The sequence below is a fragment of the Aspergillus candidus genome (genome assembly GCF_002847045.1).
Source record: "Aspergillus candidus strain CBS 102.13 unplaced genomic scaffold BDW47scaffold_10, whole genome shotgun sequence".
NCBI classification, from domain to species: domain Eukaryota; kingdom Fungi; phylum Ascomycota; class Eurotiomycetes; order Eurotiales; family Aspergillaceae; genus Aspergillus; species Aspergillus candidus.
Genome location: NW_020194015.1, coordinates 384,820 through 411,098, shown reverse-complemented (window position 1 = coordinate 411,098; position 26,279 = coordinate 384,820). Strand labels below are relative to the sequence as shown.

Here is a 26,279-nt window from a genome sequence, read left to right as displayed (position 1 = left end):
GGCCTTAACCTGGCTGTGACCTTCGAAAAATTCAAAACAAAGCTATTGTGCTGACTTTGTAGTACGTGTGTTTCTTGTGGCTTTATGTATCTCGTTCTTTTAGATTAAGTTGTTCTTATACCATGTTGATATTTACACAGTCAACGTGCCTATACTTAGACTTCCTGTGCATGAAACTGATTTAACTTTGATTGATGGGATCTCCTATGCTACATCCATTTGTCTTGAAGACATCCTAAGTAACAATGAAACAATGAAACAAGAAACACAAGAAACACAAGAAACACAATCCTCCCCGAGTTCAAATGTAGTCCTCTCATTCTCTCAATCTCCCACAAACCACCATAAATCAAATCACAGGCACAAGTACATCCATTCTGAGATCCAGTAGCAAAACCCATCAACCTTCAAGCGACAGTATCGAGGACCGACTAGACTAGAGTAGACCAGAATCAGCGACACGAACTCGCACGGGTTTCAGACGTCTTACCCGAGCCCATCAATGCTCCCTTTTCACCTGGGTCTCCTGTGAGGCCTGGTCCAAGATGGCGGTAGTAAGCTTGCGCATCTTTCTGATTTCCGCAGCGAGCATCCTCGACTGTTCGATCTGCGCGTCAATCATGGCCCACATGGCGGGGAGCGCGATCTCGGGATTAGCAGCGGTCTGCGAGTGAGATGTCTTCTTCTTCTTATTCTTTGGCTTCTGGGCCTGGGACGAAGAAGGGGCCTGGGTGGCCTGGCTGCCGCCATTGGTGACATCGGTCCGGGGGTAAGCAGCCAACTCCCTCATGATCTTGCGCCTCATGTCGGGCTTGGGCATGGTGTTGGTCATGGCTTGGGTGTTGATTATGCTTCCTCCGATGGCGAAGCTGATGGTCGCGGCTTCAAAGGAGAAGGTGTGGCTGTTGTGCATTGCGGGGATGATGGGAGTGGTGGAAGTGGAGGAAGTGGAGGGAGGAGGGGAAAACTCCTAGACAATCAATCAATATATACACTACTGTCTGGCAGTGACCGAGGGTTTCCTATTTCACTCACGCTGTCACCACGCCAGGATTCGTCATCAGACTGGCCCCACCAAACACTCGAGTCACTGGATTCAGAGGCAGTGTCCATGTCGACATCGGACTCGACCAAGTCAATCACTTCAACGGAAGAAACATCCTCAGCGACACGTGCAGACTGGGTGGCGAGGTCATCCTCAACGGACGGGATCGGCTCTGAGGTACCCCTAGATCTAAAACCCTGCTCAACTGGAGAAGCAGGCTCCTGAGTCTCAGTGTCAGGACTACCCGCAGGTCCATGACCTTCCCCAGATTCAGCAGTGGCAGCACGTTCAAGGCTATCATTCGCGGCAGACTTGACCCTCTTGCCAGTGTGGCCATCAGGGGAGGAAGAAGCACGTCTCTTGCCTTCCTGACCAGGGGTAGATTCGGCGTCAGTGACGTCCTGGCGAGAAGAGCCGGGTTCTTTTTCTGTATAATTGTTAGGTTTCTGCTCTTATTCATATAAACCTTTGTCCTCAGACGAGTCTTCGTCTTCGGCTGCAGGGTCGACGTCACACTTACCCTCATTAGCAAGGCCATTATGAGAGTCAGCTTCTGGCTCAGTAGCACCAACGGTGGCATCATCAGCGCCAGCAGTAGCCGCACCAGCACCGGCGTCTCTGGCTCCAGCAGTAGCTGCAGTAGTAACAGCAGGGGGAACAGCAGAAGAAGAGCCCTCTGCCGCTGTCTGATCAGCAACAATACCACTCTGCAAAGAAAGGACCAGAGCACATCAGCCAATGCACATCCCACATCACGAAAAGAACGAAGACATACCTCAGCCGCAAGGGAGCCTCGAAGACCCCGATTCGAGTCCTAGACTTCTGTCAGCAGGGCCCAAATCCAGCAAGGACACTCCAAAGACATCAACATACCGAATAGATCCTTGCTAGTGCATGGTGGGTGCGACGATGGAAAAAGGCCTATTGTCTCTCATCAGCACCAACACGTACCTCTCAAGTCTTTGAGGGCCCAGCAGAGAGGACGAAGACCACAATGGAGGGACAAAGTCAGTCAATACATACCTGCTGAATATTATTCCAGGTCATACGCGGGTTCTCAGCACGAAGCCTTCTCACTCTGGCAATTTCCTCGTCGGTCCAGCAGTCCGAGCGAGGCATCTTGAATCGATTTCGACGTGGGAAGTCTTGACTAGATGGATAAGGGAAAGAGGGATGTCTTTCGATGACTAGGGCAATACTGGGATGGAAACGGGTGGTGGGAAGAAAGGTAGGTAGGAATGAAAGGAAAAGATCGTGGGAGACAGCTGGAGGAAAACTCTCCATGGCGAGCCAGCGAGTTAGAGTCACACGCTTGTTGTCGGGGGATTCGTCGTGGTGACTGCTGTACCGAGTTTTGGGGCTTTTCATGGTGTCGTTAATATGTCGTATCGCGTCACGTCGATGTGTTGCGCCTGAATGGGCAGGAAGCGGGTCTAATTTGTGGTGGTGATATGACTGGGGATGTGGTCTTTGAATCTACATTGAGTATGGACTTTAGAGAGCATAGTGCTGGCTACTGAGTTATTAGGTAGTATTCTCGGGTGAGGAAAAGCACTGGCAATGCAATGGTAAGATATAGAAGATGATATTGGAGGTTTGGAAGTCACTTGTATGTGAGAAGCTGCACATTATTTCTTTGATGTGTCCAGCTCTGAATATATCAAACGTAGTATCTAGGCTTAGTTGCTCATAGAAGTTGACATATAAGAAAAATCGGATTCAAGATGTTATTGCAGGTCTTGTAGTTATTTGTATATAAGACTGGGCATTGCTTGGTTGATTGGTTCAAGCACAAAGATATCAAAGAATGCGGCATCTAGACTTCGAATGGCTTGTATAAGCTGGCAGTCAAAGAATCAAATTCACATGTACAATACATCATATTCCATAAAGACTGGTCGATACTCTAAAGTCATGCAAGACACCCAATCCGCACCCTACAAAATACTTTTGCAGACCGATTGGGCTAGAACAAGGAGGAAAAAGAGGGAAAGGCAACCCTGTCACGAGACAATCTCTGATAATCCCACGCCCAAAGCCCACCTACTTGAAGAGCCTGCCCAGCAGACCCCCCGCAAGGTTGTTCACGATCGATCCTCCCAGCGCCCGGTTCGCAAAGGTGGACGCCTGGCTGAACTTGTCGCACCGCGAGAAGGCGAGCGTGTTGGTGATGGTCAGGGCAAGTGCGATCGCTATATGTGTATCAGTATTGTAGAACCATCAAGAAACGAATCCCCGGAGGTATCGAGACACTCACCAACAAGGCTCAGCCAAATCACATTCTGCAGCTTGATGATGGCCAGGATGGCCAGACCGACCCACAGTGCCGGGGCCACGTATAGGCTCAGCCAGAAGAAGCGCTTGTCGGTGGCTGCGATGGTGCGCGCGTTCGGATCGGAGGACTCGAAGACCCAGTGCGAGTCACCGCTGGACATGTTGACTTCGTTCCACCAGCGAAGACCCACGAGACGACGGCCGGCGATGTTCTTGAGGTAGTAGAAGTCGGCGGAGAGAAGCAGCAGGGTGATGATGAACACGAGGATGCTGCGACGATTGTCAGTACGGAAGCTACCCTGCGGTCTTTCCTATCTGGAAGGAGCCAGGTTTTCTTCTAGAGAGGGACCCACAAATTTTTGATGAAGAGTACCCCAAAGAGATACATCAGAAGGGCGCCGATGCGAAAGCCCAGGAAACAAAGGAGAGTGATCGGATGGGCGCTCAGACGCCAATTCAGGTCTCCCTGCTGCGCTTGAAGAGGTTGCTGCTCCATACTCGCGGTATTTCCGGACGGATTGGATCACGGCAGTTGTACGTGACGGACGGTGGCACCAGAGCAGTCAAGCCCGGTTTTCTTTTCTCAACAGGAGACAGATGTAAAGGCTAGGACGTATGCGACCACAACGGGGATGGTGGATGAACGTGATGATGCTGCGTGTCTCCATGCCATATACGGGCGGTGAGAGGTAGCAGAACGAGCCGTTGGTTTGACGCTAACCTGTTTGGTGTTATGCCTGCATTGTTGGATAGTACCGAGTAATGAACGACTTATCAGTAAAGAAATGCTGTTTTTTGAAATTGTTGTCATGCCATGGCTGGGATGCAATGTATGGACTGTGTGTATATAGTATCTAGATACTAAATCAGCTAGAAGAAATGGAGACGAACCGACTAGAGAGACTAGAGATCAGAAGTAAACATAACGCCCAGACCAGCTGCCAACCAAGTACCCGGAGAAGCCTTTATGCACATCTCCCCGTTACCCTTTATCAATCGCATCTCTCTCCCCTCTCCCTCCCACAACATCCCATCATCCTCACTTCCATTCATAAACAAAGGCCAGAGAAACCCTCCAGTACCCCTCAATCCTACAACCCACCTTCACAATGGCCACCAGAAACAGCCTCCGCCGAGCCCTCCTCTACAGTACGTATCTCCAACCCACCCGTCATTTCCCCGCATTTTCCCTCCCTCCCAATCCGAACCATACACCCACCACAATGCCATACACACAAGCCGTACCTACAATGGAAGAGAGCTGATCAAGCGAGCAGTCCCTGGTTCCTCCCAGCGCTTCATCGACAAATCGCGCACCCTCACCGCAGACTGCGTCGCCTACGACCTCGAAGACAGCGTCACTCCGCACATGAAGCCCGAAGCCCGCTCCCTGGTGCGGAGAGCCCTCGATCAGCCCGCGCCGGCGGGAATCCGCGAACGCGCCGTGCGCATCAATTCTGTCGATAGTGGGATGGCATTGAGTGATCTGACTGAAGTGGTATTTTTTCCCATTTTCTTTTTCCCCCTCCACCAACAAAAATAATATAGAAAAAAAAAAAAAAAAAAGAAGATGGAAATAACAAGCAAAGCTCCAATCGCCCAACCTCACCACGCTCGTCGTCCCAAAAGTCAACTCCCCCTCCGACCTCACCTTCGTCACGGACGTCATCACACATACCCTCTCTCAACAACAATATCAAGACGGACAGCAAACCCGCCCCCCTATTTCCATCCTCGCGCTCGTCGAATCCGCCAAATCCCTCACCAACCTGACCCAAATCTGCACCTCCTCGCCCCTCCTGCAAGGCCTCATCTTCGCAGCCGAAGACTTCGCCCTCGACCTAAGCCTAACGCGCACGCCATCCCTGACCGAATTCCTCTTCGCGCGGTCCGCGATCGTAACAGCCGCGCGCGCAGCGGACCTCCCCTCGACGATCGATCTCGTCTGCACGACGTACAAATCGGATAAGCCGGGGCAGGCGCCGGATGTGCTGCAAGAGGAGTGTCAAGACGGGAAAAGGCTCGGCTTTAACGGGAAGCAGTGTATTCATCCGACGCAGGTGGGGACCGCGCAGGCGGTGTTCGGGCCGGATTTGGCCGAGGTCACCTGGGCGATGAGGGTTGTTGTTGCGGATGAGAAGGCTGCTGAGGCGGGACGGGGCGCGTGGACGCTGGATGGGAAGATGATTGATGTGCCTGTTGCTGGGAAGGCGAGGGCGATTGTGTCTAAGGCGGAGGCGTGTGGGTTTGATGTGGGGGCTTTAAGGAGGGAGTGGGCGGGTCAGGAGCCGGAGTAGATTCCTGATTCTTATTTATTTATTGATGTTTACGTTTGGGGGTTTGTGAGCGACGTGTCGGGTTGGGGTTGTCTGATTACTGCCAATTGGATGAGGAAATAGTAGGTAAGGTAGGAACTGAGAAGTATATAGTCATGTGTATGACCCAGTGTTATCATGGATACGAGGTAGGTGTATGGCAGATTCATGCGGCAGTATCAATAGGTACATTCATCAGGCTGAAACAACAAAGCAGATAACACGCTAGAAAGTCCAAATGCGCTGCAGCAGATCAGCAAGCAAAGAATCTATCTATGGCCCTGGTTCTGTGCGTGGGGCCTGACAGTTGGATACCGTACAGGCGGAGGGAGGGACTGAGGGGAGAGGAAAAAGGAAAAAGGGAAACAGCTCCGTTCAATCATTCGTGTTTCGGCTCGAGATCCTCCCGCTTCAACAGCTGGATCTTGCCCATTGTAAGGACAGGAGGATTTCCGTCTCCGTCCGTCGTCCGCTCTCCGTCCTCTGCCATGCTTTGGGCCAGACTCTTGTCGTAACTCGTTGCGTTGATGCCTAAAATGCCGCCGACGTATCCGCCTCGTTCGCCCGGCACGCTGAACTCGCGGAATACGTATTTCCACTCGTTTAGCCACGCCTTGACTGCTTTGCCGATTTTGTCTTTGCCATTCTTGGAATGGTGACCTGTTCCGGTGATGGCGTACACGACGCGCCGGCCCTCACGCGCGTGCTTCAGCAGGATCTTCTCCAGATACTCAATGGCCTCTTCGGGATGCAGCCCGTGCAGATCCACGTAGAGTTCCTCGGTGGAGTCCTCCAGACCGGCCGTGAGGAGGTGTTTGTTGCGCTCTTCGTACAGCTGCCGGGCCGCCTCCCGGTGACACCGCCGCATGGCTTCGTTCTCTGCTTGTCCTCGGAGCGATAGGGCTTTTGCGGCCCGTGCATCATTCCGATTCCACGCTTGCGCCGCGCTGTGGGAATTTGTCAGATTGGCTGTCACGAGGGGAGCGAGGGGGGTGGCTTACCTCTGCAGAAACTTGTTCCTCACCGTGCCATGCCGAATCGCTTCGGTTCGATACTTGATATACTGTTGGTTGGTCCGCACCCCGGTCTCCAACCACGGGATGTTCTGCGGCGGCGGAATCGCCAGCGCAGCTGCGCTGTTCTCACGCCCCTTAGACCCATCCTTGTTGCCTTTGGAGGCTTTCCCCTTGCTGGACGCAGGCGACGGGGACATGCGCACAACGTCGGCCAACGAGGCCGGGAGGTTCTCCTTAGAATGGTGGTCCCGATGGGCTCCCCGTTTCCCATTCTTCTTCCCAGTGTTCTTAGCGCTCACCGCAGCAAGGGTCGGAAATGCATCGGGGTCGTCCACCGACGGCGCCGACGGGTTGAGCTCCCGGTGTTGGTGCCGGCTCCCCGGCCGAGAGTGAGGGCGCGACAGATGCGTCATACTTCCGTTCCGCTTCCCGGTGGCGTACTGAGCCATCTGAGGAACCCCTTTCATCCCAGGGTATGCCGTCAAGTGAGCCGGGTACTTGCCGCCAAACTGGGCCGCCCACAGATCACCGGCGGGCTGCAAGGGTGGGAACGCCTCGGAAGCGTTTTCGGCCTGGAAGGGGGAGCTGCTGGACGAGCCCGGGCGGCTCCCGTCGGTCATGCTCAGGTTCGCGACGAGGGCGGAGGGGTCATGCGAAAAGGGACACCCGTCCCCGGCGAGGCAGTTGCCCATGACCCAATATCTATTTCGCCCCTATGGTTAGCCATGTTCCCCCGGAGGACACCTGGAGACACTTACTTGCAGAGATGATTCGTCAGATCGTGGCTAAACCGGCAATCCGCCCGGAGACACTGGCCCGTCGACAGCCAGTATTTGCAGACCACCGGGCTGCGATTCTGGCTCGGTGATGGCACGACCCTGGGCGGTTCCATCATCATTGATTTTCCGACCACCACGCGGGTATCCTCCATCTGCTGAGACAGGGTATCTGCGTCGGTCGGCTGGGAGAGGGCCGCAATGGTCGCGCCCAGGTCGTAACTGTTGGCTTCCAGAGCCGTCTCAATCTCGTCATTGGACCGTTTATCGCCGAGTACGGTGCGGAGGATATCATGCGGGCTCATGTCGGGCACGAACTCGGGGGCCGTCGCGCTGAGCGCTCCCAGGGAGGAGGTTGTGCTGTTGGCATCGTCTGCGACCAACCAGTCCACGTTGCTATCGCTACCAAAGTCTCCATAGAACTCGGATACCTGGCTCTGATCGGAGAATTCGTAGGCATTCAGATTGGGCGAGTGTGGGATGGGTTGGGCCAGGGCGAGTCGCGGGGACGGGCGCGGTGAGGTGAAGGGGGAGACGGTGGAGGAGAGCGGGGGCCGCGAGAAGCCCCCTCGCGAGCTTTGGAGGAATGAAGCACTGCCGGGGCTGGTGCCCAGATTCGAGTGAGGGGACAGGGGCGTGGATGATCGGGCCATCTGCCAGGGGGCAGGCGAGGAGCGACGAATAATGGTCGGGCGAGGCGGCGGAGGAGAGGAGTCTGGCACTGTGCGACTTCGATGTCGCCAAAGGACGTCCAACACGGCATTCTCCAGCGACGCACCCGACAACGTGGTCTTTTCCCGTAAGAAGTCTTCGATTTTCTCCGCCTGTTCCTCCTCATCAAGGGAGCCGTCCTGGAGGATGCGCAGGCATTCCTCGAGTAGAGTGTCCTCTATCATGGTGGACTGAAAGGTGTATGCGATGGGAGGTGACAACACGGGGGGGCAGAGTGGATGATGGGATTGGAAGGTGAGGGGTAAAACCGGGGAGACTAGATTAGCCGGGACAGCTAGCTAGCGATAAGATCGGGAATAACACCGCAGGCCAACCACGCGATTCACAGCGACTCCATTGCTTTGTCTTTGTTGTTTTCTTTGTGGAGGGGATTCAAAAAGACCGAGGATAATTCAGAGATCCAAAAAGAGGATCGATGGGTGGGCAGATGATAATGCGATAGGGGAGCAACAAAGGACCAGTGACGATCACATCGCATCCCCAGGAATGTTCGATAAGGGGGGACAGTCAAGCGGGGAGAAGAGACCAAAAAGGGGAGAAAGAATGCGCAAACTATAACCCAGATGGAAAAAGAAGGAAAAGAAATGAAGGGGTAGTAGAAGAAGAGAAAGACGCGAGGTCGATCAAGAGAGTGGAGGTGAAAGAAGGGGAAGAGGAAAGAAAGACAGAAAGAGGATCAATCAAAGGGGAGAGAGGATGGTCGCTAGCCTGCGGAATCAGGTGCCAACTTGGTACTATATAGTACCTTGGAATTGATAACACTCGACTCCTCTTTCTTTCTTCTTGATCTTTCTATTCTTCTTCTTCTTCTGATTCTTGTTCTTCTTCTTCTATCTGATTTTCTTTGTTATTATTGATCTATTTCCACATCCATCCACTTCAAGATGTGGGGGAAAGTCAGAGAGCATCCATGGTCAACAAGGTTATTATGATTCTGGACTGATCTGGTCGATCTGCCGTCTGATCATTGGTTCTGAATATTCTGCCCCTGTCTACTATCACAATGTACAGACTGCAGAGTCCTGGTGATATGCTCAATCAAATCCTCCGTATTATCCAACTATGATAGACCTGATCTTGTGTTTGGTGTTTCTTCAGGCAGGCCATGAGGCAGGCCATGAGGCAATGATACAGCGTCATACAGTAAGTTGTAATAAGACCCCCATAGATATAGTAATGGTAGACAAATGTTCAGGAGGAGGATAGGGCGGGATGAAATGTCATGTAATCTGGATACGAACCGGTAATATTGACGCCTTACTCAATCCACCATCGTCAATCCTTCTGTCTATTAACAGTTATCGGCTTACTCCATCCGCCTAATCACCTCAAGAACACCTTGCAAGTACTCTTGAGAGACTTCTTCAGTTCTCACCGACATTACTCCTTACCTGATTTGACATCTAGGGTAATAATCCAAACCGGACCCAAGTACCTGCCGGATTGCATCACTTTACCATCGGAAGACTCTATTGCTCCGATCCCTCCGCATTCTCCTTTTCAGTCTCGGGAAGCCTTGGCCGGACGAATTCCGTCTCTCATTCAACCAACTCCCTCTCATGCGCAACTAGATAGTTCTTGAGGGCACTTTTGTCACGCCCCCTTGAATGGATGAGAGTGCTTTGACAAGACTGGACTAATCTCAACCCGGTGTGCGTGCCGTTGCGCAGAGAAAGAACACTTTCCATCCTCTCCCTCAGACCCATCACGTCCAATCTCCACTGTCGCCGATCCTTCTACTAAAACCACGCTGGCACCACTTCTCGCAGGACCAGCAAAAAATAAATTCAACACAAAAAACCTCTCCCCCGCCTCGTCAGTATGCCGGCGGATTATACGTCCACCGCCCAGGCCCTGTCTGTCTCGACCTCTCCCACATCTCCCCTCTCCGCCGCGGAAGACGACGAGGATAACCAGATGCCATGGAGTCATCTAGCACCCGGCCGACGACGTACGGCCGGTCTCTCGTTGAACGAACCGCCGACCTTATGGGACCAGATCGTGGAGCGTTATAACAAGACATCCCGGCATGTGTTGCGCACCTGGAGGAGGATGACACTGTGGCAACGCGTAGGTGCCGTCTTCGCCGCCTTACTCCTCAACGTCTTAGCAGCTAGCTTCCTGGCTTTCACCGGAAAGGTTTTTATCTGGCTGGGGCCGGTGGCGGAGCAGTGGGAGACGTCGCCATGGGCCTTCATTGCCCTCTGGTGGTGTGTCTTTTTCGTCTCCTTCCCGCCGTTGGTGGGCTGGTCCACCTTTGGGACCATAGCCGGCTATATTTTTGGTATCTGGAAAGGGTAGGTCCCCTGTCCCGCTGGGTCACCGGTTGTCGCGACGCTCACACGGTTAATAGCTGGATCCTATATGCGACCGCCTCGGTGCTCGGTTCTACCTGCTCCCTCATCGTCTCCCGGACGGTCCTATCGAGCTTCGTCCATCGTCTAATGGAACGGGACAAGCGATTCGCCGCCCTGTCGCTGACGCTGAAGTACGATGGCCTCAAGTTGCTGTGTATGATCCGCCTCTGTCCGCTACCGTACTCGATCTGCAATGGTGCCGTGTCCACCTTCCCGTCGGTGCAGCCCTTGACCTACGGACTGGCGACGGCCATCATCTCCCCGAAACTGTTGGTCCCCGCGTTCATCGGCAGCCGAATTCGCCTGCTGTACGAAAAGAATCAAGAAATGAGCATCGCATCGAAAGCCGTGAATGTGTGCAGTATCTTCGCAACGGTCTGCATTGGCGTCTTCACGGGATGGTATATATACAGGAGGTAAGAATTCCGGTGGGGGGCGTGACATGTCCGCCGCTATCCCTCCAGGTCTAGGACCACGCTAACATCGCGGTGTAGAACCTTGGCACGAGCCAAGGAGCTGGAAGAGCAAGAACGGGCGGGTCTCCGCAGTTCCTCCCAGACCGATCGTAGGTTCTCGGAAGATCCGACTGCCCCCGCGGCCGTCCCCCCTCACGCGCGCCACGAGGAAGGACGCAGCGACTTTAACGACTTCGACGATGATAATATCGACCTGGTGATCGATGACGAAAGTGGCAGTGACCACTCGCTTGAGCAGAGGAAGAGCCGGAATCTATACCATGACGAGTTCACGGACCATGATTCTGAATTTTTCCAGGATGGAGACGGTGCGGCTGGCGAGATGTACAGTCTACATAACCATGTGCGGAGAAGCCCGGACGTGTAGCCTTGCTATGTCTACCCTGATTTTCTATGTATATAATAGAGCTTGTCTTGGGTCCCAAATTGCCCTCTTGTTGAGTTGATAGATCTACGATATGACGTGCATATTATCTCCCATTTCTGTAGCTCCCCCAGATCCGAATAGATTTATGAATCCCATCCTTGTAGCCTGGGACCTGCAGGCCACAGGGGCTCTAATTCTCAAACAGGTAGAATAGAGATATAGTTAGCCTCGATATCCCCTCCAACTGATGACCCATCCCATGCAATATCGATATCGGGGGGTACGTAGTTATTGTCATGGTCGAACTGTCGAGTCTGCGCATCCGTCATCACAGAAAGTGGGCATATGTCACAGAGTATTCGTAACATAGTTGATCTGTGAGCCTGGCATTGTGTTAATATGTTCATGTTCTCTGGTGATTAAACAGTTCCCAGATGAAAAGATGAAGCGACCGAGAGAGTGTATATTTGCGTGTTGTGAAAGAAGGAAAGGGAGGCGGAGAATGTTCGGACTGAAATGTACGCCTGGAAAGTTGCCCGAGGCCTCCCGTGCAGTTTTGCAGACTCACCCAATCCGCTCTCTTCCTTTCTCAGCGACCTTCATCGTCACGATCAGTACAAAGGTAACTTTATTGTTATATGATCGTTTCTCTTGGTATCTGTTTGGGCTATACTACTCCCACGCTGTTATTTGCTTGCTTTTGAGGGGTGGATTCGAAAGATCTCGGCCTGCTGCATCTATGCGAACATACATGCTTTTAGTGAGTGGAACTGCGCCCCCATCCTTCTATATCCTAGCGTCATTGTCTGCTTTCCTGTTTACTCGTCTTCTTGAAATGATTTGTATGGTCAATATCTGACGTTGTTTTTAGTATCTGTCATGATATGATGCTGCCTTTTTCCCGAGCCTTTTCCTGACGCCACCGCAGCGCAGCGCAGCCATAAGAAGTGGGCCCACCCACTATGGAACAAAAGATTCGGATTTGACCATATTGTATTCGCGTGCTATGGACGGGCTCTCTGTGCGAAGAGAGTAGTTACTATCTCATACGTTTCTGTGCCGGTTGGGGTGGATTCTTAATATATCACACACACCCTGCGAGGACCTGCATCTGCATCGCCCCTTCCTAGCTGGGAATTCCCCCCTCCTTCCTAATAGGTATGGAGGCCAGTACCACCACAATCGGGACCCAGGGTCTCAATGGGCATCTGCATGAGTTGGGAAGAGCCGACGGCAACGGAAGGGCCCAAGCAAGCAACCACGCCAATGGAAGCGGACTCCGTCCTTTACTTCCATACCATCAGGGTCTCCTGCCCCAAGTCACTCAGCAATTCTATCCGTCCGAGAGAGATCCTAAGATTCACCTAAAAGGCCCGCCTAGCCTCTTGCCGTCGAGTTCAATACATTTTCGTCATGCATCGAACGGGGATTTGACATCGGGTTCTGTTGACTCTCGCGGTACAAGGAGTAGCGTGAATGGGGTCGATGCTATGTCGCATAATACGAGCCATGCGTCCCACGATGGTACTCCCGATGAATCGGCCACGACGGCGTCGATGACGTCTTTCTCGGAGTCGAAACCGTCGATGCCGCCATCCGTCCTTGCTAATCATTTCTCTTCGCCCGACTTCCGAGCAAGTTCTAACCCTACTGATTTTGTATCCGGCTCTCCGAGGTACCGTCCAAAGTCATCCATTCCATCTAGACTTCCCACCGGGGTCTATGCGCAGCAGTGTGTTGCGGCAGCGTATGCCTCTCGACTGGACCCCTACGCCCTTCATAAGAAAGAACAGGAAGCGTTGCAAGATTATCTGTGTCATCTCCATGTCACCGTGTACCTCAATATCCGAAACGGGATCCTTCGACTCTGGACCCGTAATCCGATGGTCAGTGTGACTAAGGAAGAAGCCATGGGGTGTGCTAAAGACTATCGCTGGATGAACCTGGCCGCTTTTGCGTATGAATGGCTCGCGCGAAATGGATATATCAACTTTGGCTGTGTCGAGATCCCCGCGTCCCTAGCGACGCCCAAGAAAGGCCGGCGCAAGGAAGGCCCGGTCATCGTGGTAGTCGGTGCCGGGATGGCGGGGCTGGGATGTGCACGACAACTAGAGGGCCTGTTCCATCAGTATCGGGATTCTTGCGTGTCACCACGTGTGGTACTTGTGGAGGGAAGACGCAGGATCGGAGGTCGTATCTACTCACACCCTCTACGAAGCCTCCGACCGTCTGGAATGCCACCTGGTATGGTCCCCAAGGCCGAGATGGGGGCGCATATTATAGTAGGGTTCGACCATGGGAATCCGTTAGACGCGATCATTCGGGGCCAGTTGGCTCTTCCGTACCATTTGTTGCGAGACATTTCGACTATCTACGATATAGACGGATCGCCAGTAGACGAAGTCCGGGATGCGATGGATGAAAGGCTTTACAATGATGTTTTGGATCGCTCCGGGTTTTACCGACACAAGTCTGTCGTCGTGTCGACCGCGGAGGGTGATCGGGATTTCGTTGATTCCGGTCGCGACGTGGTGGCCAGTGACGGTCTGACCGTAAGGCAATACGAAGAAGCCAGGGCAGCTGGGACCATCGAGTCATTGCTTCCTGCGAAACGGGTGCGTCGAGGAGTGGGCCATAAAACCGCCGGCATAAAAGCACCCGGCGTCCCAGTGGCCGATCTCGGTCCCACCGAGGAACAGCCAGCTGCGCTGGCCTGCCAAGCGATGGGGTGGAACTTGAATAGCGGGATATCCCCCATTGACTCGCTCAATCTGGACCCTGTTGCTCGAGCATCGAAACACCCAACCCTGGGAGCTGTGATGGATGAGGGCGTGAAACAGTACAGGCGCATGCTTCCCCTTGCCCCCAAAGACATGCGTCTGCTCAACTGGCACTTTGCCAATCTCGAATACGCGAATGCGGTGAATATCGACAAGCTAAGTCTCTCGGGTTGGGATCAGGACATGGGAAATGAGTTCGAGGGCGAGCACTCACAGGTCGTCGGTGGATATCAGCAGCTCCCTTATGGCTTGTGGTCGCTGCCGAACAAGCTCGATGTACGGACGAACAGGATTGTAACCAATATCTCCTATGACCCTGCAGACAGGGCGACTCAGAGGGCGGTAGTCCATTGTGAAGATGGCGAGGTGTTTGAGGCCGACAGAGTAGTCTTCACCGGTTCGTTGGGCGTGTTGAAAAGCCAATCGATTCAGTTCTCTCCCCCGCTACCCGACTGGAAGCGTGCAGCCATCAATCGCCTTGGCTTTGGGGTTTTGAACAAGGTGATTCTGGTATTTGATCAGCCCTTCTGGGACACAGAACGCGACATGTTTGGTCTTCTTCGCGAACCGAAGACCCGGGATAGTATGGTCCAAGAAGACTACTCTGCTAACCGTGGCCTTTTCTATCTCTTCTGGAACTGCATGAAGACCACCGGACTTCCGGTCCTGATCGCTCTTATGGCCGGAGATGCCGCCCTCCAGGCGGAGTGCACGCCAGACGCAGAGCTCGTTGCCGAAGTGACCAGCCAACTCCGAAATGTCTTCAAGGACACGGCTGTTCCCGATCCGCTCGAGACTATTGTTACGCGCTGGGGCACAGACAGGTTCACGCGCGGCAGCTACTCCTACGTAGCAGCACACGCGCTCCCTGGAGACTACGATCTGATGGCAGCCCGGCTCGGCAACCTGCACTTTGCAGGCGAGGCCACCTGCGGCACGCACCCAGCCACCGTTCACGGGGCCTACCTCTCGGGTCTGCGAGCCGCATCCGAGGTGATAGACTCTGTCCTGGGGCCTATTGAGATCCCTCATCCTCTCGTCCCCGAGAAAGGCAAGTCCTTCGACTCGAGCACCTCAACCCCCGCAGCAACCGGCCAAAAGCGAAAGGAACCACCCTCGTCCTCCGATCCAGGAGACCCAACAACAGTACCACTATCTCCCGAAGACGCCCGCCGTCAAGCCTACGATAAAGCCATGTTAGCCGCCGTCCACGCGGATATCGGACCTCCCATGCCACGACCCGCCCGCACGGGCTTGAACCCGTTCCTGCTGTACCAAAAGGACTACTGGGGCAAATGTCGGGCGCAGTGCGACGAATTGCGCCGCGCTGAAACGGGGGACCCTGCCGCACGAGCTGCCCGGGACGAAATCCGCGCCGCCTTGGGTCTCATGTGGCGCCAGGCACCTGGGGAGGAGAAACGGCCGTATATCAAGCAGACCGATGTCAATCGACAAATGAATGCGGAGATCTGTGATCGTTGGAGACGATCGCTTGCTGAGTGGGAGAAGAAGGAGCGGAAGCTGAAGGAGCGGTGGTGTAGGGAGCATCCGTTTGAGATGTGGATGTCTGGCGGGGTGTCGGCTGATAGCAGACCTTCCGGAACGAGTGCGAGTGTCTCGGATGTTGTTGCCCCTCGCCTTCCTCCTGCAGCAGTAGCACTCGCCGCACCCTCTTCCGCCTCATCTGCCTATTTAGTCGGACACGAGAGTACCAACAATCCTATCTCGAGCACAGAATCTTCCGCCGCAGATTTCACCAATACTACTGCACCTACTGCTGCTGCTGCTGCTGCTGCTAATGAGGATGGACATACGAATGGCATACGATCAACAAACGCGACGCAACCTAACCCTATAATCACTCCGAATCTCCCACCCAGCTTCAATAGCGATCAGTCATTAAAGCAGTGAATCAAACATGCTTGCTTGCTTGCTTGTTAAATATTCTACATATTCAGCCTCGGCTTCTCCCCCTCCCTGGCTACTCGCTATTATACCCCTACCTCTCAATATCATGTCTAGTATCTCACTAGGAGTAAATCAAGCCAAACAATTTGATAGATTCAAACAGAATATTTTTTCAAGCTACGATCCTGACACATACATAGGCACTTGATTCTAGTCTACTATACTTACATCGGTAGATAGGTAAGTAGACGTTACGGTTTAAAAAAAAAAAAAAAAGAATAAACCAGTCAATCCTCGAGGATTGCTTGTTCAATTCTATGTATGTATCGTATGTATGCATGTATCTATTCTATCAAACGCGGAAATACCTCTTTTCTTTCGTCTCTTCTCTTCTTCTTTGTAAACTTCTTAGTAAACAAACAGCACCCAAGAATAGGTAAAACACAAAAGACCAAGGAACGAGAGGAAAAAAACGTAACATCGCTGAGTCTATACAACCATTTCTAGAAAAAAAAAATAAAAACAAAAAACAAAAACAAAGACCAAGTTCAAAAGATAAAGTTGAGGGTGGGAAGAAAAGTCCGGACATGATGTGGTATGAAATGAAGATCAAAAACTGTTTTGTCTAGAGACTCAGAGAGACGTCATAATCTAGATATCTATTCAGGAATAAAAAACAGAGGAAGTCATGTCATGTCATGTCTGGAGGAGTGAGGGAGGAGAGGAGTATAATGGAGTTCACAGCAACGGGTTGGTCTTGTATTCCACGGCGGTGTCGGGCTTCTCGGTGGAAGTGGCGGGTGCCTCGGCCTCGATCTCGGAGATGAACTTTTCGGCTTCCAGGGCGGCGATGCAGCCGGTTCCTGTTGTTGTGAGTATTATTTTCTATATGATATAGAGAGGGGGAGAGGGGGGGGAACATACCGGCACTAGTGATGGCCTGGCGATAACGCTTATCCTGAACGTCACCAGCGGCAAACACACCCTCGAGGCTGGTCATGCTGGTACCGGGCTTGGTGAGGATGTAGTCCTCGTCGTCGAGGTCGACCTGGCCCTTGAACAGAGCGGTGGCGGGGTCGTGACCGACGGCGTAGAAGAGGCCGTTGGCGTCGACGGTCTCCTCCTTGCCGGTGACGGTGTCCTTGACGCGCAGGTGGGTCATCAGGCCGCGGGGCTTGTCCTCGCCGAGCACCTCGACGCACACGGTGTTCCACCGGACGTTCACCTTGGGGTGCTCGAGGAGGCGCTTGGCCATGGTCTTGCTGGCGCGGAGGGCGTCGCGACGGACCAGGACAGTGACGCTGCTGCCGTACTTGGCGAGGAACATGGCCTCCTCAGCGGCGGAGTCGCCACCACCGATCACGTACAGGGGCTTGTTGCGGAAGATGGGCACGGCGCCGTCGCAGACAGCGCAGGCGCTGATGCCGTTCTGCCAGTACTTCTGCTCGCCGGGGAGGTCCAGGCGACGGGCGTTGGCGCCCGTGGCGATGATGACGGCGTCGGCGGTGTGGGCGGGCTCGTTGTCCGGGCCGTCGTTCCACTCCGTCCACAGCTTGAAGGGTCGCTGCGACAGGTCCACCTTGGAGATGGTCTCGGTGATGATCTCGGTGCCGAACCGGGCGGACTGCTTGCGCATCTCGTCCATCAACTCCGCGCCACCGATGCCGTTGGGGAAACCGGGGAAGTTCTCAATGTCGGTGGTGGTGGTCAGCTGGCCACCGGCGGCGGTGCCGTTCGCCAGCATGCCTTCGTACATGACGGGCTTCAGCTCCGCTCGCGACAGGTAGATGGCGGCGGTGTGGGCGGCGGGGCCGGAACCGATGACTGGAGGGGTACGGGTTAGTTTTCTCTCGCTCCATTTCGCGAACTTGCGTTACTTCCACAAGATAAATCAAGACAGCACTTACTAACGACTTTGCTGTGAACCATTCTGGCAGAATTGACGCGCAACGGCGTCGTGAGGTTGTTTGAAAGAGCCGAGGTAGGCGGGGGGGAGTTCTTGTGCAGGGACGACGCGGCAGCGGCGGTCAATCCAAAGGAGGAGCGAAGGGAGGAGAAGGGAAAGCGACGAAAGGCGGAGGAAAACAGCTTGACGGTGTTTGCAATGAAACCGGGGGGAAAGAAGAAAGAGAAGGGAGAGCAGCTGGGGGGCGTAATTAAGAGGGGAGCGAAGAGGGGTGGAATGGGCGGGTGGAGCAAAAAAAAGGGCTGGATGGCGGCGGATTAGCTAAGATAGGGTAGTCACGTCAAGCCGAACCGGATTCTGAATAATGTCGATGCCAAAACAGATAGATACAAGACTAGAGATTGAGGACGAGAATTCTCCGGGCAAATCACAAGCGACGGGGGCGTCTGAAGGTATTCCCAGCAGAGAAACCCAAGAAATCCCAGCGTCGTTCTTAGAAATCGGATGTCACGTGTGGATTACATAAGAGTCCAGACCGTCTTGATTATCGATCAATCTCATAAGATCATTTCCTCTGGTTATCACTTCTTCGTTGCCTCTCTGAGGCTGGACTCTGAGGCTGGACTCAAATGGCTTTTCTTCAACTCATGGCACGCTACTACCGTCTCTATTACTTCTAGCGAATGCAAACAATTGTTTTCCCACCGTCCCACGTAACTCTCTTCCTCATCCTCATCTTGAAGGCATGATGCTTGGTATCTATGACTGCGCCGTTCTCCCCTACGAGTTGCGCGGAGGGAGCGAACACGATAGCTTCCCCGGTTCGTAGGCCAACAATTTGATGGAACCCATCAGGAGTCGACTCGCTGTGCTGCCCGCTATTTTGACGATTCATCGGGACATGCCGTTCAATCGTCCTGTACCATTCGGGGCTTGTGAATCGGTGAATGATCGTCACTGAGCAGAGGTCGATCAACCGAGGGGAGATGGTTGGCTCCTGGGTGGAGATGATGGTACGGACTCCCAGATGTCGTCGTTGTCGGATTATGGTCAGGAAAGTCTCGGTAAGCACCTTCGCGGCTGGCGTATCGGTCATGTACTGCAAACCCGATGTTAGCGGACAATGAATCAAGTTACACTGTAATCAGATAGAAATATACTTTATGTGCCTCGTCAGCGACGATCATCTTCCCTCGCGACGCATGGGAGTGGAGAAACAGCTCAATGGTGATACGGAAGAGAACGCACGCCGTGCTCTGGTCGACGAAAGGGCAAGACAAGTCCAGGATGGTGACACCGCCGTCAACAAAATAGTCGCCTGAGGTCTTTCCGGTAAGATCAAGATACGAGTCAAGTAGATCTAGCCTTTGGTGCAGAAAAGGTGTCTGGGCACGACTGAGATTGAGGGCATGTAGGCGGGCCCGAAAATCATAATAATCAAAGTAACCCCCGCTCTCCATGGCCATGTCTCGAAGGACTCGGGTTACTTGTTGCATGTATAAGGGCATTTCATTACCCTGAGAGACAGACATAAGCGAAAGCATCATACTTATGTTGAGGTGCTTGGGCTGAATCTTGAACGGTCGAACCTCGACGCTGGGTATCTGCGAGTACATCCTTTGGAGGTTGTGGAGGTTTGTTGGAGAAACTAGCACACGCAATGGGACTGGCTGCTCTTGTGCATACTGAGGCATGACTCTCGCAAGGAAAGCTGCCTCGCTGGGCTGCGAGCTCATTGTTGAGCTGTACTCATCAAACTGAAGGACAAGAGTCGAAACGGACTTTTGAAGGATCCCCAACGACGGCATTGTCATCGAGCAGTTCTCTGTAACATATTAGACTGAGGCTTCTCATCTGGGGAAGAGCCATACCGATCATGCAAGCAGTGGTGTGCGATTTGCCACTACCCTGCACGCCACAGACAAAGGCCGAGAACGGTATGTTTGTATTCAGCATAATCCTATGATCCGGTAATGCGTCCCCCGCAATGGCAGTCTTCCCGAGCAGCGCATACTGAGATGGTAGCCGGTATCCGCGGCTCTCAAGTAAGGGAGAGACCAAAACAGCATTCTCTGTGGGTAAAGTACCCCTGGTCTCTTCCTCTTCATCATCATCAATGGACAAAAACTGCCACTGTACCTCTAGGGATGGGCCAGGCTGAGCCTCTTCCGAAGGCCCAAGAAGATTTCCGACAAGATGGTCCTTGAAATCTATCATAATTAGGGAACATTCACTCGGAGACTAGGACAGAACTTGTACCTTGCAAACGGACACTGTTAATTTGGTCAACGTCACTGGCTACTGCTGCTACGTCTGGACTTGTGACATCTCCGTCCAAGTCATCACTAGCACGGTGAACTGCAATGGAACTGAACTGCGCAGTAGAGACTGATGATCCTATTGAAGGGCATCCCGCTTGGGACCTAGTCACCCTAGCTGTCGGGGGAATGTATTCCTCTTGTGTTTGAAAAGTTGACTGGTTTGACGAGCTCGAGGCTGGCGAAGAAGAGCTCGAGTCATGGGCCAAGGTAAGACCTCCAAGCCCATTCTTCCCAGTCTTGAATTTGAGTTGGTTTGAATAGCTTATATCCCTTCAGCGATTGGGAAATAAGTGATAGGTAATGGGGCCCTCACCTTATTATGAATCTTGTGATGAATTCAGCGTGCTTTGGGGCTTTCCTCAGGTACTTTGCTTGTATCCATTCCCTGTCGACCGGCTTGTTTTGTAAATGGCGATCATAGATAGAGGCCTTTATGGCGCTCCTGAGCTTCTTTTCGGACCATTTTTGCTTACCCATTTTTCCTATCCTGAAACCCTCAAGAGGAATGCTGGTGCCAAAGGATGAATGAAGACAGAGGAAAGTAACGCTTTATAACAATGTAGCCCAGGGAAGTGCGTGCCACGGAGAAGAGCACCCTTACGTGTTGGTGAGATTCAAGTCGTGCCCCAACATGAATTTGAACTACTAAATTATATTGAGCCAAGTACCTTCTCAATGAAAACTCCAGAGGCGTCGTTTGCTGGCATTGCAGGTGCATCTATGCCACTGCGGTGCTTAGAGCCTAGATGGCGACGAAGTCCAACAGCCTATCAGCATTTACGGACATTGGCGCGCAAGCACAGTGGGAGGACTCCGGCATCCTGCATGACTGAGCTACGAACCAGCCATAATCACACCTTACTACACATGCAAGGCTTAGTTGGCCGTCCCTGCCAGAATACGCATCAAGAGACTCATGTCCTATCACCAGTAATCCATATCAACCCAGCCAAGGCCGATCAATCAGGCAGTCTTCTCCCACGCACCCCGCCATGCATGCTCATATTATCGGATAGACTGTTTAGGAAAGGTTCATTTCTTCCCCGGGGCTATTGGAGTGCGGCGTTTACACAAATACGTTCCCGTGTGGCTTGAGATTATTGGATGCAAGAAAGGAGGGGTCGTATGCCCTGCATGAACCTATCCCATATGCAGATCCCGTGGATTTCCACTCCTGTGCCATCAGGCAGGCGACCTCGCAAAGCTCTGACTTTCAGAAATCGGTTTATCTATGGCTCAGAAACATGGTAACACGTGGAAGGCCACCTCAGAGATAAGGAGTCGCCACCTCCGTTGTATGTGTACCGGTAGGGGGTGACGGTAGGGGGTGGCCCTCACTGAAAGACGTCGCATTTCAGCAATTGGTTAGTCAGTTCTGTTGGATTGTCTTCCTGTCTGATGCTCCTCCAACAAACCTCAATAGGCATCACACAGGACATTCGTGATCGCCATGGTGGGTGACCCTAGTTGTTGATTGGAACTAGGTAGCCGCTTCCATGTCCATGGCTGCACTGCCATGTCAACGCGTATTGCTATGGATGGCTAGATAAATAATCCATACATTCCTGATCATGCCCAGCTGTTTTGCCAGAGTAGACTGTACAAAGTCGGCCCTCTTTTCTTTCACGGATAAGCTCGTCTTCTTGATTTGGTTACTACACAGATGTCTTCCACTACGGAACTCCAAGAAACTCAAACACATGGTTCCACGATGGGTGTTGACAGCACATCTGAACTAATGCTTCACGGAGCATTGGATGGGGATGCGACGAGCCTTTGTGATCGCAGGCCCCAGAGACCTGCCAGAGTCATATCAGAGTATCTAGGTAACGAAGCTCCAGAATTTCGGCGATTATCTGAGCTCCGGCAAATCGTTAGTACCTATCCAATGTCTCTCGGTTATCCTTAACTGATTGGCAAAACCAGGGGTGGAATAATCCAAGAGGCGATCAGTTCTTTGCACAACAGCGCCGAGTTGCTGATTACGCCGACGACAAGACAAGCAAGATCTTTTACAGAATGATGGAAAACATCGGTGACGATATGCACCAGCTTACTGGCGTCTTCCAAATCGAAAGCCCAGATCCGCGAAAACACTCTATCCTTGACATGTGCATGGCTCCGGGTGGCTTCCTTGCGACAGCTTTGCGCATCAACCCGAGAGCCCGAGTTTTGGGATTCAGCTTACCGAAATCCAATGGTGGACATATTGTGCTTCTACCAAGGAATCACAATGTGACACTGAAGTTTCTTGACATCACAATGTTAGCTGCCGATATGGGGCTAACAGATATCCCATACGATCATCCGGATGCTGGAAACTTCCTACCGAGCCAATTCAAGTCAAAGCAGAGATTTAACCTTGCTCTATGCGATGGCCAGGTGCTTAGACATCACGAAAGGGCCGCCTATCGAGAGAATAGGGAAGCACGTAGATTGACTCTTGTGCAACTGGCACTTGGGCTCGAGCATATCAAGCCGGGGGGGACTATGATTGTTCTCCTCCATAAAGCCGAGGCTCCAGACACCGTGCAACTGCTACACACATTTGAGAAATTTGCTTCGGTGCGGCTTTATAAGCCTACGAAAAGCCACGCCAAACGGTCTTCCTTCTACATGCTCGCGACCAATATCAGAGCCGATTGCGAGGAGGCAGCCATGGCAATCAACAGATGGAAAGAAGTGTGGAAGATGGCAACATTAGGAACGGATGATATGTACCACAAGACGCTTCTCGAGAACGCACTCGATGCTGAGGCTCTGCTGAAGGAGTTTGGCCCTAGATTAGTTGAGTTGGGCAAGGAGATCTGGGATATCCAGGCAAATGCCTTAGCAAAGGCTCCTTTCGTGAGAAAAGTGCTGCAAGCTCAGAGAAAGGCCTGTTCATACATTGAGTAAAACCCTGTGTTTTTGTTACTGCCTTGAAGAAGCATTTATGTCTTGTACTTAAGTTCTTGCACCTCCAGATATTTTCCCATGTCCGAGGCAAGTAACTCCACAGAAAAAGCTGCTGCTATGTAATAGTCATGAGGGAAATCATGGTAGACCAACTGATATTGATAATATTTCTACACATCAGAGATATCGCCCGTGGTTCGGAAAGTTAAGCTCATCATATAGTAGCTCGTCCTCCCACAAATTATTGTCTTCCCAATGAGGATACACGCCGAACCGTTCGTTGGCAATAGCATCTTCAGCCCATGGCCCCAAGACTTTGGTACTTGCCTGCCCATCGTATTCAGGTTCACGTGAGAGCCTGATGCGATCGTTCGTTGCGTTTTGCACTCTGGCTCTCCAGGCCGGGGTCATGATTCTCTGGTAGTAATTGTATAGACCAGGAAGATGGGCGACATCTGCAGCGCAGTAATCTCTAACCTCCGGTGCCATGGGACGCTCGTTGAAAACGCTGTAGCTACCGCCCTTGCGAGGATCGAATAACTTGCTGACTTCGTCCTTTCGTCTTTTCCATTCCGCCTTTGTGAGGCCCGACATAGGGCTGTGCCTCTCGATGCACTTGGCTAAGCCTGCGATGTACTTCTTTGATCCTATTCTCGTGGCGAGCTCCATCAGCTGTAGGTCTTGCACTCCAGCGAGAGAGATATTGTAGTGGCTGAACAGTGCATCCGAATCATTACGGACGTCAAATAAGACCTTCTTTATGCTTGGTGATTCCAGAATGGCTCGTAAGGACGTATCTTGGCCGGGCTGAGGACTGGAGAACGCGGCTTCCTCCAGCGTGTGCACATCAACGAGGTAGATTGTTCCTTTGTGCACAGCGTAGAGAGACAAGATGGAGATAGAGCCATTGCGACCTAGGTTTACCCCCTCTAGATCAATGAAAAGCGGAGGTGATGAATCAGGGATCACCTTGAGGGAGTCGAGCAGCTCTTGTAGAGTGGACAAAGAGTCCACAAACTTGGTTGGCACGACGGAATCCGAGGACATTATGGAAGTAGCAGATAGTTGTTAACTTGATATGATCTCTCGCAAATTATTTGTCAAGCCCAGGGCCTCCATTGAGAACACACATCAGCCAGGTATTGCGCTTTAATAGCCAGGGCGATTAAACCAACTACTGCCTCCGCAAAAGTACAAAAATCCCAACATGCCTAATACCCTGACCCCTGCTGCAAGGAAGTAGGACCCCGCCTCTCTTGCGCTCGTAATCAATGGACCCATGTTCATCACTTGTCGATCACTATCCAGCGCTTAGTAGCAGGCCGTGTCTTGGAATGGCTTGCGTAGGTGAAGTTTTGCGCCCGCGGTGCGATGCCAGGCTTCTTCCACTGCCACGTCAGGCTTTTCCCTGTTAACCCCCTAGCTTCTCAAAGGACTTTTGCTTTATTCGTTGAGCCTTGACTGGTAAGCGTGACGCTGTTTGGTTCGTAGCTTAATCATACAGGATGTCGGAGGCATCCCGCCGTCCTTGCGCGCTAATGTCTGTAAACGTTGATAGGCTGTCGGGCCTCGTTACCATCTAAGTTCCAAGTGCCGCAGCAGTACATATGCATCCCCATATGGTCAGACACGATTGGATACAAGAGATGGGAGGGTTGCATGGTTAACATTAACCAATCTTCCAGGCAAGGCAGACTCACCACTTCCGTAGTCGCCTACATAGTACCCCGCCTTCCGTTATTAGATATAAATCAATCACCCAGGTCTGGATCAAAGGCGTCTCATAGTCTAGTAGATTTTTTCACCGCGCCAACATGGGCAACGACGAGCCTGTGGCCGTCAAGTTCAAGGCTGAGACCTTGGAAACCGAGGGAAAAGAAGGTGACCTGACCGCTAGTATCCAGAGGTAGGTCAGATCTGTCCGAAGCTGCCTTCGAATAGTCCTCATCTGCCCAGGTACTTTCACACATCGACATTTTCGGACTTGACAATTGTCACCAGCGACCAGAGATTTGAAGTACACAAACTGATCGTCTGTGGACAATCGGGGTATTTCTCTAATCTTTTCAAGCACAATTGGAAAGTAGGTCGAAGTTAAACTTCCATAAGAAAGGGTACCTGCAGCTTACCATGCCCTTCCAGGAAGTAACAGACAATGCTATACGACTCGAAGAGGACGATCCGAGGGCAGTGGAAGCAATGATCCACTTCCTGTATGGATTCAATTACGATAGCAGTGGTAGCGATCGGGGCCGAACGTCTCCAATGCTGTTCAATGTCAACGTCTATCAAACCGGGGACAAGTACGACATCCCGAAGCTCAAAGAGCAAGCGAAGGAGAAATTTGCAGTTGCTCTCAAGAACTGCTGGGAAATGGACGACTTTCCCGTTGCCATCGAAAGAGCCTATTCAACTACAGTCGCGTCAGACAGAGGACTTCGAGACCTTCTTGTTGATACATGCTTGGAACATATCGACAAGTTACTGGGGAATGACGACTTCAAACGGGTCTTGAGGGAAACGCTCGACTTTGCGGCCGACCTTGTACAGAAACGAGATTATCAATCCGGCAGGACAACATACCGCTGTCCTGACTGTAGCGAAGATTGGAGCGTAGTGTGTTCCACGACTGTTGCATACTGTCCCTTATGTGGATACCGTGCCACTTGGAGTCGCCACGTCAAGAATAATACTTGAAATATGTGGTCACAAAGTACACTAGTTGTGAGGCAGAGTTTGGACACTGTATGAAAGTGAGGTGCAGAATGTTGTGAATTGATAAGACTAGGGAGCTGGACTATCTTAAGAAAATTTCTTTCTATTCACGACTAACATATGATCTTGAGCTGCAGCCGTAAATGTTGGAGATGTCAGTCAGGTCAAAGCCTGATACCAAACGATGATCAACGTTTTGGCGTAGCGGTGGTCATTGAGAGTGCATGCTTCATTGACCACCCTACATCATCCCTACAACTTAAGAGTTTCACCCACCCATCGCCCAAAGAAAAAAAAGGGGGGGAAGAAAAAAAAAAAAGAATCAGCAGTATACTCACTCGCTGAGTCGCATGCGCTTATCTGGCTTTCATCTGCCCAGTAATTACGTAGAGT

At 52.2% G+C, this 26,279-nt stretch overlaps 10 protein-coding genes across 10 annotated transcripts; 4 read left to right on the top strand and 6 right to left on the bottom strand.

Moving 5' to 3' along the window:
• Window positions 1–499: 499 nt before the first annotated feature.
• Window positions 500–2,164, bottom strand: BDW47DRAFT_124010 (uncharacterized protein; the record flags this gene model as incomplete). The annotated part of the gene is made up of 6 exons (XM_024816169.1): window positions 500–970; window positions 1,036–1,472; window positions 1,566–1,752; window positions 1,821–1,859; window positions 1,919–1,966; window positions 2,069–2,164. 6 exons carry the CDS (start codon window positions 2,162–2,164, stop codon window positions 500–502), a joined length of 1,278 nt encoding a protein of 425 aa, XP_024674086.1.
• Window positions 2,165–2,880: 716 nt separating this feature from the next.
• Window positions 2,881–4,035, bottom strand: BDW47DRAFT_102196 (DUF846 domain-containing protein). Its single transcript, XM_024811812.1, has 3 exons — window positions 3,673–4,035; window positions 3,303–3,589; window positions 2,881–3,237 (listed from the first exon to the last, which is right to left on the bottom strand). The coding sequence occupies exons 1-3, from the start codon at window positions 3,813–3,815 to the stop codon at window positions 3,089–3,091; spliced, it is 579 nt and encodes a 192-aa protein (XP_024674085.1). The 5' UTR covers window positions 3,816–4,035; the 3' UTR covers window positions 2,881–3,088.
• A 393-nt stretch (window positions 4,036–4,428) lies between these two features.
• Window positions 4,429–5,616, top strand: BDW47DRAFT_124008 (HpcH/HpaI aldolase/citrate lyase family protein; the record flags this gene model as incomplete). The annotated part of the gene is made up of 3 exons (XM_024816168.1): window positions 4,429–4,468; window positions 4,597–4,817; window positions 4,909–5,616. 3 exons carry the CDS (start codon window positions 4,429–4,431, stop codon window positions 5,614–5,616), a joined length of 969 nt encoding a protein of 322 aa, XP_024674084.1.
• Window positions 5,617–5,908: 292 nt separating this feature from the next.
• On the bottom strand, window positions 5,909–8,401 carry BDW47DRAFT_5560 (CCCH zinc finger and SMR domain protein). Its single transcript, XM_024819306.1, has 3 exons — window positions 7,409–8,401; window positions 6,636–7,352; window positions 5,909–6,581 (listed from the first exon to the last, which is right to left on the bottom strand). The coding sequence occupies exons 1-3, from the start codon at window positions 8,320–8,322 to the stop codon at window positions 6,014–6,016; spliced, it is 2,199 nt and encodes a 732-aa protein (XP_024674083.1). The 5' UTR covers window positions 8,323–8,401; the 3' UTR covers window positions 5,909–6,013.
• Window positions 8,402–9,860: 1,459 nt separating this feature from the next.
• On the top strand, window positions 9,861–11,407 carry BDW47DRAFT_5546 (TVP38/TMEM64 family protein). Its single transcript, XM_024819303.1, has 3 exons — window positions 9,861–10,455; window positions 10,512–10,931; window positions 11,010–11,407. Exons 1-3 carry the CDS (start codon window positions 9,980–9,982, stop codon window positions 11,356–11,358), a joined length of 1,245 nt encoding a protein of 414 aa, XP_024674082.1. The 5' UTR covers window positions 9,861–9,979; the 3' UTR covers window positions 11,359–11,407.
• Window positions 11,408–12,224: 817 nt separating this feature from the next.
• On the top strand, window positions 12,225–16,183 carry aof2 (putative lysine-specific histone demethylase Aof2). Its single transcript, XM_024819299.1, has one exon. It carries the CDS (start codon window positions 12,519–12,521, stop codon window positions 16,047–16,049), a length of 3,531 nt encoding a protein of 1,176 aa, XP_024674081.1. The 5' UTR covers window positions 12,225–12,518; the 3' UTR covers window positions 16,050–16,183.
• A 485-nt stretch (window positions 16,184–16,668) lies between these two features.
• Window positions 16,669–18,124, bottom strand: trr1 (thioredoxin-disulfide reductase TRR1). Its single transcript, XM_024819298.1, has 3 exons — window positions 17,954–18,124; window positions 16,971–17,870; window positions 16,669–16,909 (listed from the first exon to the last, which is right to left on the bottom strand). The coding sequence occupies exons 1-3, from the start codon at window positions 17,973–17,975 to the stop codon at window positions 16,785–16,787; spliced, it is 1,047 nt and encodes a 348-aa protein (XP_024674080.1). The 5' UTR covers window positions 17,976–18,124; the 3' UTR covers window positions 16,669–16,784.
• Window positions 18,125–18,528: 404 nt separating this feature from the next.
• On the bottom strand, window positions 18,529–20,169 carry BDW47DRAFT_130491 (uncharacterized protein; the record flags this gene model as incomplete). The annotated part of the gene is made up of 3 exons (XM_024817118.1): window positions 18,529–19,051; window positions 19,113–19,777; window positions 19,824–20,169. 3 exons carry the CDS (start codon window positions 20,167–20,169, stop codon window positions 18,629–18,631), a joined length of 1,434 nt encoding a protein of 477 aa, XP_024674079.1. The 3' UTR covers window positions 18,529–18,628.
• A 3,037-nt stretch (window positions 20,170–23,206) lies between these two features.
• Window positions 23,207–24,319, bottom strand: BDW47DRAFT_130488 (ribonuclease H-like domain-containing protein; the record flags this gene model as incomplete). The annotated part of the gene is made up of 2 exons (XM_024817117.1): window positions 23,487–24,319; window positions 23,207–23,323 (listed from the first exon to the last, which is right to left on the bottom strand). The coding sequence occupies exons 1-2, from the start codon at window positions 24,216–24,218 to the stop codon at window positions 23,207–23,209; spliced, it is 849 nt and encodes a 282-aa protein (XP_024674078.1). The 5' UTR covers window positions 24,219–24,319.
• Window positions 24,320–24,920: 601 nt separating this feature from the next.
• BDW47DRAFT_102185 (BTB/POZ domain-containing protein) lies at window positions 24,921–25,992 on the top strand. Its single transcript, XM_024811811.1, has 3 exons — window positions 24,921–25,077; window positions 25,128–25,254; window positions 25,314–25,992. Exons 1-3 carry the CDS (start codon window positions 24,986–24,988, stop codon window positions 25,866–25,868), a joined length of 774 nt encoding a protein of 257 aa, XP_024674077.1. The 5' UTR covers window positions 24,921–24,985; the 3' UTR covers window positions 25,869–25,992.
• The last annotated feature ends 287 nt before the right edge of the window (window positions 25,993–26,279 follow it).

What these genes read in the sequence shown, in the direction of transcription:
- BDW47DRAFT_102196 (XM_024811812.1), bottom strand. Translation starts at nt 3,815, where the DNA reads ATGGAGCAGCAACCTCTTCAAGCGCAGCAGGGAGACCTGAATTGGCGT. An exon ending in GTACTCTTCATCAAAAATTT is followed by an intron (nt 3,590 to 3,672) that starts GTGGGTCCCTCT and finishes CAATCGTCGCAG; the next exon opens with CATCCTCGTGTTCATCATCA. An exon ending in GATTTGGCTGAGCCTTGTTG is followed by an intron (nt 3,238 to 3,302) that starts GTGAGTGTCTCG and finishes ATACACATATAG; the next exon opens with CGATCGCACTTGCCCTGACC.
- BDW47DRAFT_5560 (XM_024819306.1), bottom strand. Translation starts at nt 8,322, where the DNA reads ATGATAGAGGACACTCTACTCGAGGAATGCCTGCGCATCCTCCAGGAC. An exon ending in CTGACGAATCATCTCTGCAA is followed by an intron (nt 7,353 to 7,408) that starts GTAAGTGTCTCC and finishes GGGGCGAAATAG; the next exon opens with ATATTGGGTCATGGGCAACT. An exon ending in AGGAACAAGTTTCTGCAGAG is followed by an intron (nt 6,582 to 6,635) that starts GTAAGCCACCCC and finishes AAATTCCCACAG; the next exon opens with CGCGGCGCAAGCGTGGAATC.
- BDW47DRAFT_5546 (XM_024819303.1), top strand. Translation starts at nt 9,980, where the DNA reads ATGCCGGCGGATTATACGTCCACCGCCCAGGCCCTGTCTGTCTCGACC. An exon ending in ATTTTTGGTATCTGGAAAGG is followed by an intron (nt 10,456 to 10,511) that starts GTAGGTCCCCTG and finishes CACGGTTAATAG; the next exon opens with CTGGATCCTATATGCGACCG. An exon ending in GGATGGTATATATACAGGAG is followed by an intron (nt 10,932 to 11,009) that starts GTAAGAATTCCG and finishes ATCGCGGTGTAG; the next exon opens with AACCTTGGCACGAGCCAAGG.
- aof2 (XM_024819299.1), top strand. Translation starts at nt 12,519, where the DNA reads ATGGAGGCCAGTACCACCACAATCGGGACCCAGGGTCTCAATGGGCAT.
- trr1 (XM_024819298.1), bottom strand. Translation starts at nt 17,975, where the DNA reads ATGGTTCACAGCAAAGTCGTTA. An exon ending in GGTTCACAGCAAAGTCGTTA is followed by an intron (nt 17,871 to 17,953) that starts GTAAGTGCTGTC and finishes GTACCCCTCCAG; the next exon opens with TCATCGGTTCCGGCCCCGCC. An exon ending in CCAGGCCATCACTAGTGCCG is followed by an intron (nt 16,910 to 16,970) that starts GTATGTTCCCCC and finishes TCACAACAACAG; the next exon opens with GAACCGGCTGCATCGCCGCC.
- BDW47DRAFT_102185 (XM_024811811.1), top strand. Translation starts at nt 24,986, where the DNA reads ATGGGCAACGACGAGCCTGTGGCCGTCAAGTTCAAGGCTGAGACCTTG. An exon ending in CTGACCGCTAGTATCCAGAG is followed by an intron (nt 25,078 to 25,127) that starts GTAGGTCAGATC and finishes TCATCTGCCCAG; the next exon opens with GTACTTTCACACATCGACAT. An exon ending in TTTTCAAGCACAATTGGAAA is followed by an intron (nt 25,255 to 25,313) that starts GTAGGTCGAAGT and finishes ATGCCCTTCCAG; the next exon opens with GAAGTAACAGACAATGCTAT.